This window comes from Archocentrus centrarchus, chromosome 13 (genome assembly GCF_007364275.1).
Source record: "Archocentrus centrarchus isolate MPI-CPG fArcCen1 chromosome 13, fArcCen1, whole genome shotgun sequence".
NCBI lineage: Eukaryota > Metazoa > Chordata > Actinopteri > Cichliformes > Cichlidae > Archocentrus > Archocentrus centrarchus.
This window is the reverse complement of record NC_044358.1, coordinates 23825220-23840407: the sequence shown is the minus strand read 5'-3', so window position 1 is coordinate 23840407 and position 15188 is coordinate 23825220. Positions and strand designations below refer to the sequence as shown.

Below are 15188 nucleotides of genomic sequence, written 5' to 3'. Positions count from 1 at the left end.
TGAAGGCAGACGTGTGCATTTTGAAACTGAACCTGTGGTGTAAATGCAAACAAAAATAAAACAAATGTATTTATTCATATTATGATTTTTTCTAGTGTTTAAAGTAAATCATATTTGGCACTATGTTTCTCGTTAAAATTTTTAGGCCTTTTTTGTATTTTAACATTTGTGGCTCAATATGTTTGACTTTTACAAAACACACGAACACTGAAAGAAAGTGTTGCTTTGCTGCCTTCAGATTATCGTAAAACATTAGTGATTTTGGCACTTCTGGGTTTCCGTAGACCCGGAAGGAGTCGTTGCACAACTAGCTAGGTCCCCGGCGTGACTTTCACCGGGGTGTCAGCGGCGTTGGGGTCGTATAAACGGGGCAATACGACAACCAGGCTGTGCGCCACTAAATGGTTGCCAGGATGAGGGTATTAAAAGCGGGCATGTTTTTGGCAAAAATGCATCTTTCGGCTCGAGGAAGTGTCACGCTTAAAAAGGTAAGATTGTCTGACCTGACTGCTCACCTGGACCTTTAGTTCAGTGCGTTTCACAGTCGGTAGAGAGACAGTGAATATTGATGTTTTATATCTCCAGGTGCTCATTAACAGCTGCCGGAGCTGCTCCTCCGGCGTGTTTCCCAACGAGAGGATCCGCAACATCGGGATCTCCGCTCATATCGACTCCGGGAAAACCACCCTGACCGAGCGGGTCCTCTACTACACCGGCAGGATAGCGGAGATCCACGAGGTGACACCTGACTGGGATGGGGTGGTCCGTATTCGTAACTTCATAGCCCTCTTTTTCCATTTAAGTGAGGCTCACGAGCTGCTTTTCTTTTACCTGTTTTGTGTAGGTGAAAGGGAAGGATGGTGTTGGAGCCACTATGGACTCCATGGAACTGGAGAGACAGAGAGGCATCACCATCCAGTCAGCTGCTACGTACACCATGTGGAAAAATCACAACATCAACATCATTGACACACCAGGTAATTAAAACTGCCCTGGGTCAAAGTGTGACCGATTACTGTGGTACTTTGTGTAACTATAGAGTAATCTGTGCCGAGGTGGGCTGCATAGGTACAGCTATTTAGTATTAGTTGTTTATAAGCTGTCAGTAAAAAAATCAACAGGCTCATCTAGACTGACTTCCCCAAAGCACAAATGTTACCTTTTCTTCTCTGTTTATAATTTGTGCTCTGCTGCTAGTAGAGGGATGGAGGGCGGTTAGTGAATCAGGAAGTGTAGAGGATTACTAAGGAGAATGTGAGGGCAGCTATGAAGAGGATAAAGAGTGGAAATGCGGTTGGTGCAGATGACAAACCTGTGGGGATTATGGAGATGTCTAGGAGAGAGGGATGGATAAGAGGAATGGATAAGAAGTGTACTGGTGCCAGTTCTCAAGAACAAGGGTGATGTGCAGAGCTGTAGTAACTACAGAGGGATAAAGTTTATAAGTTATACTATGAAGCTATGGGAAAGAGTTGTTAAAGCAAGGTTAAGAAGAGAGGCGATGGTCTGTGGACAGCAGTATGACATCATGCAGAGAAAGAGCACTTCAGCTGGGATGTTTGCTCTGAGAGAGTGAATGTAGAGGAGTCTAAATTCCTGGGATCAACCATCCAAAGCAACAGACAGTGAAGGGGTACAGGCAGGGTGGAGTGAGTGGAGATGAGTGTCAGGAATGATTGGCGACAGAAGGCTAGCAGCAAGAGCGAACGGGAAGGCTTACAAGATGGTAGTGAGACCTGCTATGATGTATGGTTTAGAGATGATGGCACTATCAGAAAGACTGGTGGCAGAGCTGAAGATGCTAAGATTTTCATTGGAAGTGACCAGAACAGACAGGATTAGAGATGTTACATCAGAGGGACAGCTCAGGTGGAGCAGTTTGGACATGTGCAGAGGAGGGATAGTGAATATATTGAACAAAGGATAATGAATATGGAACTTCCAGGCAGAAGGAAAAGAGGAAGACCACAGAGAAGATTCATGGATGTAATGAAGGAGGCCCTGCAGAGGGTCGGTGTGACAGAGGAGGATCATTTAGTTTATACAGAAGAGCAGATTGTTTACAAAACTCTCATCACATTCTGCAGACACGGACTAGAAAGAGAGAGGATGTTTTTCCCATAGTAGCTTGTCTTCAGTGGCTATCTGTTAAATCCAGAATTAGATTTAAAACCCTCCTCGTCACTTACAAGCTCCTGAACAATCAGACACTGTCATATCTTAAAGACCTCGTGATATCAGACTATCCCAATAAACTACACTTCGCTCTCAGACTGCAGCTTTACTTGTGGTTTCTAGGATATTTAAAAGTAGACAGGGAGACAGAGCCCTCTGCTGTGGAACCAGCTCCAAGTTTAGATTCAGGAGAGAAACACTCTTTCTACTTTTAATGTTAGGCTTCTGACTTTCCTTTTCAATAACTCTTATAGTTAGGGCTGGATCAGGTGACCCTGAACAATCCCTTAGGTGTACTGATGTAGGCTCAGGCTGTATATAAGGTACCTTGAGGTGACTGTTTTGAATTGGTGTTGTATGAATAAAATAAAAGTTGATTTAACTGATAGTAATATCACAGCTGAGCAGACTATGTAGGATCAAGTCTGGTATGTATCAAACTAGCTTCTAAAATATACTTTTGGAATGTTAATGAAAAGTCTTAATTATTTTATGATATAATAATGGATAGATGGATATGACAGTATATCCTTAGCATACAGTATGTATGCACATCATTGTTGTCTGGTCCACTGAGGCTCATTTTCTTTAAAGAGACAAGAACAAACTATAAAACACAGTTTTACTCCTGAAGTTTAAGAAACTGAAGATAAGTAGCCAAATAATGTAAAATAACATGATACCGTGAGCCAGTTTTCATTCTGTCCGCATCATTTTTTTGAGTCACCAGACACTACAGAAAAAATATCATTGGAGGTTTTGGTTTTTAGCTCCCTATAAATCTGCATCAGCAACAAAATCCAGCCTCACTCTGGCCCTTCTTTAAAGTCACGTCCCAGCTTTGAGCCTTTGTTTTTTTTCTGCCAACTCTTTAACACTTTAAGGGTGAAAAAAGTAGAAGTGTGGATCTGGTTTTGTTTCATGAGTCAGAAGGACCATGGAGTCACGTTGTCAGTGCTGCGGTTCTGAATGGTTCTGAACCTGATGTGTCTCACAGGTCACGTGGACTTCACCATTGAGGTGGAGCGTGCGCTGCGCGTGCTGGACGGAGCTGTGCTGGTTCTGTGCGCAGTGGGAGGCATCCAGTGTCAAACCATGACAGTAAACAGACAAATGAAACGCTACAGCGTCCCCTTCCTCACCTTCATCAACAAGCTAGACCGAATGGGCGCCAACCCCAGCCGAGCCCTGCAGCAGATGAGGTACAGGTCACGCACACACAGGTGTGATCAGTCGCACAGAGAGATGTGCAAAAGAAGGAAGAACCTGACAGGATGTTTTACTTTATATCACCGTCATCATCATTAAGCTCGACTCACTGTGCTATTTAAAAAAAAAGGAGAGATTAATTTTGCCACCTTTACAGCCTACACAACAAATTCAACAACAAATACATTTCACTGTGCATTGTACTGTGTATAACTGTGCATGTGACAAATAAACACTATCTTATCCCTATCTTATCAGGAACTGATATGCATAATAACCATAAACGCACAGTATGCTCATAGTGAGATCATGCTTTAAAAAAAACCTCAGGAGCTGATGACGACCTTTCTTAGTTCCAAGGAAGAATAAATAAGTTGTAGCTGACCTCACAAGGTCTGGGAAGCCCATGCACTCCAAAATCAGCGTCCTCCTCAGTCATGCTGCTACGATGGGTGCAGATGCTATGATTAAATGGATAATTAACACGGGCTTGGTTGTTACTACAATAACTTACCAGCAATGTGGGTATTTAATATTTTCATTATGAAATCATATGACTTGATTTTACTTATAGTTGTAAAAGTATAGCAGTGGAATTCAGCTGACGGGGCACCGTGATGTTTTTAGATGAGCCTGTACTCCTGGGGCCCCAGCCTTTATATGCTGCTAAAGGATATGTTATAGGTTGCATTAAAAAAAAAAAAAAAAGGCTTTAACAGAAGAATATACCTCCCAGCTTGAAAGTGATCCCACACACTTTGAATGGACCTTTTTAACTCAGCATTTCAGTCTCCAGACTTTCAACAAGAAGAATTCTTTGAGGAAAAACAGCAGTGTTCGTATAAAGTACCAAAACATCAATAAAAAGAGTTCAAATGTAGAGGAATCCAGGTGTGTCAGCTTTTTAATATCTTCATATCAAACTAAAAATGTATCTTAAGTGTTCAATTAATGCAACAGACACAAAAGCTAATCATTAACGCAACTCATAAAACCAGTAGAGCAAATATATTTAATCCATATTCCACATTCCAGACTTCTATTATTTTATTAGTTTGCAGGAAGTTAGATAACAGTCATGGATACAGTAAAATGTGGGGGTGTGCAGCTGAGGCTGTTATGAAGAACCAGAAACTCTTTAGGTTCAGTTCAGCACAGGACGGGAAGTCATACCAGCTGTAAACATTGCAGTAAACAGCTGCACTTTTCCTTTTTCATTTTTGTTCCTGCTTTTAAATAAACTTTTCACACTTTTTTTTTTTTTTAAAGGTCCAAACTGAACCACAATGCAGCATTTGTGAACATCCCCATCGGTCTGGAGGGGAACATGCGTGGCATCATTGACCTCGTAGAGGAGCGGAGCATGTATTTCGAAGGACCGTTTGGGTAAGATAATCATAAATGCCATAAATTAGATTGAGTTAAGTTCAGCTACAGTAGAATCGGTCACAGGGACGTTTCCTTACAAGTGTGGATCATATAAAATAAGACACAAACCGTTTCTTCCTTCCCGCAGGCAAACTGTCCGCTACGACGAGATCCCGGCAGATTTTCGTGCCGAGGCCGCAGACCGCAGGCAGGAACTGGTGGAGTGTGTCGCCAATGCTGATGAGATTTTGGGAGAGATGTTCCTGGAGGAAAAGATTCCAACCAAAGATGACCTGAAGGTTTGAGAGACCAGTGTGTGTGAAATCAGATGAATGTCAGATGAATGTAATGGGGCTTTAAATGAATGAAAGAAATAAAGCCACCTGACCGCCTGTTAAAAGCTATAAAACTATAATGTTTGTGCCAAACATGGCTGAGGCAGAGTGGAAATCATTCATTTGTCCATAAATGTAATTACTTGAAATAATTGAGTGCTAAGTAAACAAGTAAACAGAGAAAAACAAAATTAAACCTGCCAAGTTCTATCTGAGATACTCACTGACCACTTTATTAGGTACACCTAAATCTGCAGCAACTGTGTGATGCTGTCGTATCAATATGGCCCAAAATCTCTGAGGAATGTTTCCAGCACCTTATTGAATCTATGCCATGAAGAATTAAGGCAGTTCTGATGGAAAAAGGGGGCTGACCCAGTACTAACAGGGTATACTTAATAAAGTGGCCAGTGATTGTATTTCAGTCTGGATACAAGTAGTGGAGATCATCAGAGCCAAATAAGATATATCTGAGATTTCATTTTGATCAGTCCTACCAAAATGTGTATATTCAGTTAATTTAAAGTTTGCAAACAAGTCATGAAAATAATTCAGAATATTTACATCCGAATTTTGAGATTAACATTTCACATCAGTGAAGAATTAAAAACCTTTTGTCTCAAATCAGTTTTCACCTCACTGCCTTCCAGGCAGCAATCCGCAGGGCCACGGTGCATCGTCTCTTCACCCCAGTGTTGGTGGGCACAGCGCTGAAGAACAAGGGCGTCCAGCCTCTACTGGACGCTGTCCTGGATTACCTGCCAAACCCCTGTGAAGTCAAAAACTATGCCATCCACAATGAAGAGTGAGTATAAAGAGGACTGTCAGTTTGCATGCAAAGTGTCTTGGAAACTGTAGATTCAAATCAATATTAGATTAAATTTAAAAAAAAAAATAAAATTTTCCACTAACGTTGGCAGGTTTTTCACTCTGTTAGAGATTCCACTGAAACAAAAAAGATTCAAATGGACCCAACAAGAGACTCTGCAAACCCCTACGTTGGTCTGGCTTTCAAACTGGAGGTGTGTTAGTTTCACAAACAACATCTGTTCTGTCTTTTGTTCTCATAATTTCTCTCTTTCTGCACTTTTACGCAATAAAAACACTTGAGTTTGTCACACTCTGCTATTTCCTGTGGCCTGTGTGTTAAACAGGCCGGGAGGTTCGGCCAGCTGACGTACATACGAGTATATCAGGGGTGTCTGAAGAAGGGAGAATATATCTACAACACACGCACAAGCAAGAAAGTCAGAGTTCAGAGGCTCGTGCGTCTCCATGCTGATCAGATGGAGGTAAGAACAAACCAGCACTGCGTCAGCAGGCTGTGAGAGGTCACAGTTTTCCATCTGTGGTTTGCAATTTAAACAGCGGAGCAGCATGACTGGTCCGAATGGCGGGGTTCCTCTTTTGGCTGTAATCAAGTGTGTAGATAACCACATCCCCTGTGACACCAAAACAGCATGTTTCTACCCTTCTATCAAAACAACATGTGAAACTACTTTTTAGTCATTCCTGTTATTATTATTAAAAACAATCCTCTTTTTTTTGCCCCCTCTGTGCTTTTTAAGGATGTGGATGAGGTTTATGCGGGAGATATCTGTGCGCTGTTTGGAATCGACTGCGCCACCGGAGACACTTTCACATCCAAGACTACTGCTAACCTGTCCATGGTATGGTTTCTCTTAAATCTACAACATATATAAGCATAAACAATGGTAAATATGAAACAAGCTATCTAACACATGGTCATAAGAAGCATCATTTGCCATATATCTTAACCCACAGGAGTCCATTCACATCCCAGAGCCTGTCATTTCCATGGCCATGAAGCCAGCCAACAAGGTAAAAAACACTTTTTACCTGAAAGTGCTTCATAACTAGTCTTAAATGCATCTGAGTTCCTCCCTCTTATTACCTCTCGTTCAACCAAACAGAATGACCTGGACAAATTCTCCAAAGGAATCAACCGTTTCACCAGAGAGGACCCCACGTTTCGAGTGCATTATGACACTGAGAGCAAAGAGACAATCATCTCAGGCATGGGCGAGCTGCATCTGGAAATCTACTCACAGGTACTTGCTCAGACAGGTTGCATGTTTAATACAGTTTAAATCTGTGTGTTTTTTTTTTTTTAATTATTAATTGGGACACTTCATCCAAATCTTGTTTGGTTTCACCAGTGTTGCTTTATCTCAGCCTAATTTTAAATTGAGGTGGTTTGAAAGAGTGCAGCTGCAGCTCTTCTCCCCCAAAGTACTCAGTGCTGCTGTGGGATCTGCAGAAAAACTTCTTAAATTTGACACTGAAATTTTCCTCAAATGCATTTACCAGCATTTTTATGAGGACTTTAATTCTGCAGATTAACTGATAACAGTTCCTGTCACAGAACTAACCTCAAAGTTAGATCTGCAAATCAGTGATAGCAGCACAATGAATGTGAAGTGGCATTTTGAAATTGTAACCTCTTGGCTTATATTGGATCTTCTTCGGTTTGTCGTTTCAGAGGATGGAGAGGGAATACAACTGTCCCTGTGTGATGGGAAAACCTAAAGTGGCTTTCAGAGAGACGATCACCAGCCCCATACCGTAAGTCCTGATCTTCTGTGTACTTAAACCCACAAGTGAAATACTATTTCGTTATTGTACAACAGTTTATTTAGGCTAAAATACACCAAACCAAAACATAGAAAACAATTTTCGGATATCATTTACATATAAATGAAAGTTTAATAAAAGTTTAAGTGGAAATTCCAGGTTTAAATTTTGGCCTAGTGCTTGCAGTTTCATCATAAAAACATTTATGCTCCAATATTTGACCGTAAGATGTGAGCAAGAACATGTGGTTTTGGCTGTGTGATGAATGCCCGCAGTTTAGTTAGTGTTTGGAGGTTCTTCCTGTTCATGGCGGTGAGGCAGCTTCTCCATCTGCAGCACTTTAACCCCCTCTGCAGGAGACCAGGTGAACAGCAGCTTCCAGTGAATGATTTCCTGCATCAGGATAGAAGTGTCAGATCGGTGAGATCTCTGGTTGTAAAACTGTGGCTCAGAGAGAACAGCATCATTTTTCATGAGTGTAAATGTTTCTCAGATCACTAATGTATTAATAATTTTCACAGGTGCTGAAATGATTAGCAGGCTTATTTAAAAAAAGAAGTCTTTCCACATGAAAATGATTTTCTTGTTCTGGGAAATGTGGAGATGATGCCTTGATCATAAATAGATTAAAATGTGTGTTTAGGGTGATTATGTAAGCAGTTTTTAGATGCATGTCATGTTAGCATTTCAGACATTTTAAGCCATTTAGAATACAAGTGTTTACCTGCGACACCATGTCATGCAGCAGTGTGTGACAGTCGAACTTCAGCTGATCATCCTCAGTTGCCTTCAGGATACAGAAAGAGTCCAGAAGGACTTTTATAGGCTTAATCATTTGGTTATACAACCTGCACAGCCTGCCTGACTATTACTGGAAATCTAAATGTATTAAACAAGTCTAGAGTCAATCCTGCACTGTGAGGCAGACATGGTGCTTTAAAGCAGTAGAAATGATCAGTTTCTTGTATATGCTCATATTTAAATAGTCTCAGGGACAACTACACGTTTCTTAGAATGAAACATTTGTAAAATGCACATTTGGCCTTCAGTAGCCCTTTTCAACAGGACCATTTCCAGTTGCAGTGTTGCACCAATCACCTACCAGCTGTGTGATGTTGGCCACCTGAGCCACGTTGTACAGAGTGTTTTCATTGGACTCATTCAGCATGATGAAGGAGGAGGCCAGAATGCCCAGCTGCCAAAAAGGCTCCATGTCAGGCGCAATGCGACCATGGCTGTCTGAGGGAAGTTTGCAGAGTGATTGATTATGCCACGCATCTTATCTCGTAAACATCCTGTGCGTGTTCATGACGACAGCTATTTCTGTTCGAAATGTTTAGAGGAACACCACAGCACTGACAGTGCTGAAATGTCTGAACACAGATGTTGTGCAATGTCTGACTTTGTGTTGATTTAGAAGTAACTGCAGTAGCATGCACAGTTTATTTTATTAGACCTACCAGGTAAGTTCTGTGCTGACACCAGGCTTTGGTTCCTCTTGTACTCTTGGTATAGGGCCTCTTCTTGAGCTTTAGTGTCGATTTTAAGGAGCGCCTCACATGAGGCCTGGACTTTGGGTGAGTGTTGCTCCACTCCCCTTGGAAAGAAAAGCTCTGCAGAGCAATTCTCTGTAGTCTGGATGAGTTAAACAAAACACAGGATTTAAAAAAAAAAAAAAAAGTAAATGAATGCCTGGTGAGCAGGAAATGTAGGGGAGTAGGTGTAGTCCAGATAAGTCAAGGTTGCATCACACAGTCATACAACCTAACATGAGCCTGCTGTTACAGGCTGTTTATTCTTGCCAAACCTGGTTAGACCTGCTCCCACTGAAGCCAGACATTGAGAGACTGTACTTTAAATTAAAACTCAAACCTAAGATTTATTTAAAGGCTCTTTCAGTAAGCAGTATGCAAACAATGCTGCTAACTCTTGAAATGTTGAGGGTGGAGGAAGCCATTTAGTCACCTCCACCCCTATTTGAGAACTTTGTTACTTTGGGTGGTGCTTAAGAAGCTGCACAAATATTACAAGTTCAAAAATTAAAATCACTTTTACAAAAGGACAGATCTGTGAGAGCGCCTTTGTGATTTCTCTCTCCAGCGTCACCATATCATGGATTCTCTGAAATTGTGATTAAAAAGAAAATCCTACATTGCTTATGGTCTCTTTCACTGAGAGCTCCAGCTGATACTTTCTTCCAGAGTCTGCCACATCCTGAAATGGAAATTTAAACCAGTTAGAATTTACACAGGTTTTTATAAAAAAAAAAAAAAAAAAAAAAAGTTGGTCGCATTTTTATATGTACACACACACACACACACACACACACACCGCTAAAAATAAAGGAACACTTTTTAATCAGCGTATAGTCTCTAGTCAGTTAAACTTCTGGGATATTGATCTGACCAATTAAGTAGCAAAGGGGGGGGGGGGGGGGGGGGGGGGGGGGGGGGGGGGGTTGTCAATCACTTTCAGCTGTTTGATGTTAATAAAAAATTAACAAGTGCAATAGAGGGGCAACAATGAGAATGGTTTTACAGGCTCATGTTTTCTGACTGTTTTTGCACTAGTTTTGTATTCTTTGAATTCATCCTGCTGTAGGTTGATCATTTTTATCTCCATCAAACAATGTGGCATCCTTTTGATCCTAACACAGTGCCCCGTCCATATCATAGATATGTTTTTCCCATTGAGATCTGACCTCTGCGTTTGCACTGTGAACCTTCTGTACTCCTATCAGCCTGAAAGGTGAACCATAGCGGGTGTTGAGGTAGTGCTGGACGACTTGAGCTGCCCTCCGAGCAGGGTAGTGATTTGGGTTCAGCTCACCAGTTGCCATCACATTCTCTGTTGGTACTTCTATCTGTAAACAGCAAAGGAGGGGGGGGGGGGGGGGGGGGGGGGAGGGGGGGTACATGGAGTAAATTAGAACAGAAGCTACTTACTGTGCAGGTATAGGTTTCTAGTTCCTGAAGGACTTTGACCTTTAGATAACAGCAGGTAGGAACTTTTGTCTGTAGAGCAAGCTTTACACACAAGAACAGCCACTGAAAGGAGATGGAAAGGAAAGCAAATGTTTCCGTACGGGGTGAAGCGATAGACAGCTGTGAAGTGTCAAACAGTGGAGTTGTATCTTGCCTGCAACTGGAGTGACTCCCTGCCAACTGGAAAGTTTTGGGTTTTTTTTTTCCTTTTTCCCCTTCCTAGGGCTGTTCCGAGTCAGCTGCTCCTCATGCAGATGGAAAGTTAACTTCCCACTTCCTGTGACAGCAGAGCTCACAGAGGACTGCCCCTTTTTAAAGACACAGAACCCTTTTCTTTCTCCCCGTTCCTTCCAGCTAACAGCTTTTCATCAAATGGACAAATATTTTCAACTTATGAATTAGGTCATGTGGTTATACGATAATGCAGTGTTTCAGCTTCAGTTAAAATATGAAGGAAACTTTTAGTTCAGAAAGCTAGATTAAGAATAGTGGATAGCAGTATAATCGCATATATGGGGTAACTTATTTAAAGAGCCCCACCTTAAAGTTATTACAAATACCATTTCATGAATTATTATTGAAATACAATATAGAAGTTACAGCTGTAGCAAGACTGAAAACAATTACTCATGTAAACCCAAGTGTCTTAGATCACATTTTAATTAATTTTTTTTTTTTTGCATTATTGTTTAGACATTATAGGCTTTAAACCTGCATTAGTTTACTAAGGAGTATTCATATTTTAGTTATGTTGGTCCTTTATTGATAATTGGTGCATGTATTTGGGCTTTATCCAGTTCTTGCTGGTTTCTCCGTCACTCTGCTTCAGCGTGGTGTTTTCTTCTCCCTGCAGGTTTGACTTCACCCATAAGAAGCAGACTGGTGGTTCCGGGCAGTACGGTAAAGTTATCGGAGTCCTTGAGCCTCTCGAGCCAGAGAATTACACCAAACTGGAGTTTGAAGACCAAACTGTTGGAACCAACGTCCCTAAGCAGTTTGTACCAGCTGTTGAAAAGGCATGCACTTTAATGTGGTCACAGAATAAGTTTAAGTGGAATCAATTTCACATTTAAATTTTTTGTTTTGTTCCCCCTGCACTTTGCTCATTTCTTCCCCATCCTGCCACAGGGCTTCAGGGATGCCTGTGAGAAGGGCCCTCTGAGCGGGCACAAGATCTCAGGGGTTCGATTCCTCTTGGAAGATGGAGCGCATCACATGGTCGACTCCAATGAGATCTCCTTCATTCGTGCAGGAGAGGGTGCTCTAAAACAAGGTGAGCTTCAGAAATCAGTTACTGACCTCTAGCCCTTTGTTTGTCTTTCCGTTACCTGATTCAGCGAAATATGTTTCATCATTTCCTCTACAGCTGTGGAGAAGGCCAACAGTGTCATCCTGGAGCCGATCATGACCGTGGAAATTGTTGCACCTCAGGAGTTTCAAGGAGTGGTCATTGCTGGAGTCAACCGTCGCCACGGCGTTATCACAGGGCAGGATGGGGCTGAAGGATATTTCACTCTTTATGCTGATGTAAGATCAGTTTGTACATTTATAACAGCACTTATCTACAGTTGTACCTCCCCCCCGTCATCCTTCACAACTAATTTCATCCCGTTTCTTCCAACAGATCCCACTGAATGACATGTTTGGTTATGCCACAGAGCTACGCTCATGTACTGAAGTAAGTGCAGTATCAAACAAAAACATAAAATCTGTCAGATATTGTTGAGCATTCAAAACCAAAACCCTGATCAAAAAAGAAATCCTTTGTTTTCCCAATAAATATGGACCAGCACTATAATATGTATATGTAAAATACGTTTAATACAACGTATGGCTTCCTCTGGATGTGATGTGATGCAGTGCATTGACTGCACAAGGCTCCTGATCCGTTTAAGGAACTGCTCTCCGTTCCTGGATGAGTGCAGCTTGCATTGGTCAATGGTTATCTGCCTCTGATGAGCATGTAGACCCAGAGTATTCCAGACATGTTCAACAGGAAATTAAATGCTTTTCAAAGGAAGTGTCTGGATATGCTCCTCATGCAGAAAAGCCTACACTGCTCTGGCAGTGTGTGGGGGAGTGGGCATCATCCTGTTGTAACAGCCGCAGGGTGCGGTGCTGCCACAGGAATGGCACAAGTACAGGTTGCAGCACCTGGTCTTACTACCTCTGTCCAGATTTCCACCAAGAGCAGTCAGATCAGAGATGGTGCCCTCATCAGTAGCAACATGGTGGAATGGTGGCACTAATGACATACACTGTCACTTAGCCAAAAAAAAAAAAAAAAGACTGATGGGATATTGGTATCACCGGGCTGCAAACTTTCAGCTTTGTGAACAACATAACTCGAGAACGATGTGGCCTGTTCAAATTCATATCACACACACACACACACACACACACACACACACACACACCCCTACTAAAAATCTCAGAGAAGTTCGAATCTCAGCAACCTTGTCCTCAGTTGATATGGTCAATAAAATCACTAAGCCTCATGTGCACCCCACTAAGATCTAGATTAAAATGATGTACTGAAAAGGGGATTTAAAGCGAAGATTGAAAACACATTTCACAACAAAAAACTTTTGTTTTTTTTTCGTTGTATACACTGTATTCACATATTTGCTTGTATTTGAAAAGGAAAATCATTTATTATTTTCCAGCCGTGAGTACTGTCACAGTATTAGTCAGGCTGGTGCAGTCTCTGCCCTCCATGTAGCTCATTTCTGCTGCTTTGACAGTTTACAGCTGGAGTTCACAGTAACTAGAGGTGACTTAGATGAGAGGATCAATACGTTGATCAACTCCTCGGTTCACTCAGCTGGATTTTGGCAATTTTAGTAGAGTTTTTTAGTAAGAAGAAAACAAAAAAAACCCAAACCCAGATGGACTGGAGACGTGCAGGGACATAAGTAGGGGAAATTCCTGCTGTACACAGGATTCTTGAAATCAGAAGTGGTTTGTACAACAAGACATCCATAAGTCATTTGAGTTACTAACAGCGTGTCATTGTTTATTCAGGGGAAAGGAGAGTACACCATGGAGTACAGCAGATATCAGCCCTGCCTGCCAAGCACACAAGAAGAACTCGTCCACAAATACTTGGAGGCCACAGGACAGCTGCCAGCAAAGAAGAGCAAGTGGAAGAGCTGAGCCCTCATCTAAATATTTTCATCATTTTCTCCTTATCAAAAAGGACTCACAAAAAAAAGATTTTACTTTTCTTCAGTTTTTAATACCCCTCCTAATGTCTGCCCCACATGGAAAGACTATTACCTGCATTTCAGTAATAATTGATTGCAGTTAACTCTGCAGGCAGCATTCAAATGGAAAGTTACAGCAAGCTCAGAGTTTTGACTTGAGCTTATAATGGTTTTTGTACTGTGTACAGAATGCTCTTCATTGCAATCATTATAACCTAGAAATATTTCCGCCTTTTACAATGTATTTTTTGTCAGTTTGTGTGTCAGTCATTTCACAACAACATTTTAGAAACATTTCATTGCCTTCTTGAAATGTAGCTAATAAGCCACAAACCACAGCAGGAAGCAAATCCATCAAAAAGCAGAACAGTTGTGCACCAACTTGCTTCTCACCTTTTCAGTTTTATCTGCCGCCTCGGGTATACAGTTGGGATGAGCCATTGTGTCCGTTGAGGCAGCTTGAGGGCTGATTGTCCCATTGGGGCTCCCAGTTACTCCCATTAGCATAGCCAGAATGATGGTGATCCTCATTATTTTACACAGATGCTGGGGGAAAAAAACTAGTAACAACTTCAGTGGGAGAACGCAGGCAGTGAAATGACCCTCCAGTGAGAGTGGAGTTGTGTAAAGAGGAGGAGGAAGCGGAGACAAGAGACTGTCCAGATCCCGCTGTCTTCCTGGCACAATCTGTTTTTTTTTTCTCCCTCTTAACTAACCGCTCCACTTTATCTGTTTCCTCATGTTCTCTCATGCAGTGCAGATTGTCAGCACTGAAATGTTTGAACACCCTCACAAGAAGAAATGAACAATTTAGGGACGATTATCCCATTAGACCTGCAGGTGTGCTTAATCAGAGAGCCTGGTGCTGGTCTGCTGTTTGTCAGTTTAAGTTTAGGGGAGGAACTTCTTTTACTTTGCCAAATTAAACACATTTCCGGCCATTTGGGCTTGTCAAAGCAAAAGATGAAAATGTTTAAGACTAAATAAAGATTGTGCTGACTACGCAGCTTGTGATCAAATATTTTTCTTAAATAATACAAGAACGCTCTTATTGACCTTGAAAAATGTAGTTCACAAAACAGTCACGCCACAGGGTCATTTGGGACATGTCCATAGACGTCATGGTGAGATTGTTTTTGCCGACTTTTATCCTGTTAACTGACTGGAGAGGAAGAAGACCAGATTGGACACAGAGCTGCGGGATAACATGGATGTTTGTCTAATATCTGTTTTAAAAGAATAATCTGGCATTAATTCATAGAAACAACCCTGATTATATGTTCTAGCTCCAAGAACACCGCAATCATTATTAAGTG

At 41.6% G+C, this 15188-nt stretch overlaps 2 protein-coding genes across 6 annotated transcripts; one reads left to right on the top strand and one right to left on the bottom strand.

Annotated features, from left to right (window-relative positions):
• The first annotated feature begins 284 nt into the window (after window positions 1–284).
• Window positions 285–14423, top strand: gfm1 (G elongation factor, mitochondrial 1). Of its 2 annotated transcripts, none has more exons than XM_030743978.1 (18): window positions 285–488; window positions 586–738; window positions 845–977; window positions 3173–3377; window positions 4654–4770; window positions 4901–5051; window positions 5738–5892; window positions 6025–6109; window positions 6242–6379; window positions 6656–6757; window positions 6873–6929; window positions 7022–7159; window positions 7591–7673; window positions 11520–11682; window positions 11795–11939; window positions 12033–12193; window positions 12291–12344; window positions 13691–14423. In XM_030743978.1, exons 1-18 carry the CDS (start codon window positions 402–404, stop codon window positions 13820–13822), a joined length of 2259 nt encoding a protein of 752 aa, XP_030599838.1. In that variant the 5' UTR covers window positions 285–401; the 3' UTR covers window positions 13823–14423. The 2 variants fall into 2 exon arrangements, with proteins under 2 accessions (XP_030599838.1, XP_030599837.1); XM_030743977.1 differs by having other exon boundaries at window positions 5738–5894; window positions 6009–6109.
• Window positions 7795–14437, bottom strand: lxn (latexin). 4 transcript variants are annotated; one of them, XM_030743980.1, is made up of 7 exons: window positions 14266–14437; window positions 10384–10545; window positions 9834–9896; window positions 9143–9317; window positions 8785–8921; window positions 8407–8469; window positions 7795–8075 (listed from the first exon to the last, which is right to left on the bottom strand). In XM_030743980.1, exons 1-7 carry the CDS (start codon window positions 14401–14403, stop codon window positions 7959–7961), a joined length of 855 nt encoding a protein of 284 aa, XP_030599840.1. In that variant the 5' UTR covers window positions 14404–14437; the 3' UTR covers window positions 7795–7958. The 4 variants fall into 4 exon arrangements, with proteins under 4 accessions (XP_030599840.1, XP_030599843.1, XP_030599844.1 ...); XM_030743983.1 differs by lacking the exon at window positions 14266–14437 and adding an exon at window positions 10821–10964; XM_030743984.1 differs by lacking the exon at window positions 14266–14437 and adding an exon at window positions 10667–10814.
• Window positions 14438–15188: the final 751 nt, after the last annotated feature.

Bases quoted from the DNA above. Each gene is read 5' to 3' on its own strand.
- gfm1 (XM_030743977.1), top strand. From the start codon at position 402: ATGGTTGCCAGGATGAGGGTATTAAAAGCGGGCATGTTTTTGGCAAAA. The intron at 6,380-6,655 runs GTAAGAACAAAC...GTGCTTTTTAAG, and splicing joins TCCATGCTGATCAGATGGAG to GATGTGGATGAGGTTTATGC. The intron at 11,683-11,794 runs GCATGCACTTTA...ATCCTGCCACAG, and splicing joins TTGTACCAGCTGTTGAAAAG to GGCTTCAGGGATGCCTGTGA.
- lxn (XM_030743980.1), bottom strand. From the start codon at position 14,403: ATGAGGATCACCATCATTCTGGCTATGCTAATGGGAGTAACTGGGAGC. The intron at 8,922-9,142 runs GTAGGTCTAATA...AACTTCCCTCAG, and splicing joins GTCAGCACAGAACTTACCTG to ACAGCCATGGTCGCATTGCG. The intron at 8,076-8,406 runs GTAAACACTTGT...ATCCTGATGCAG, and splicing joins TGCATGACATGGTGTCGCAG to GAAATCATTCACTGGAAGCT.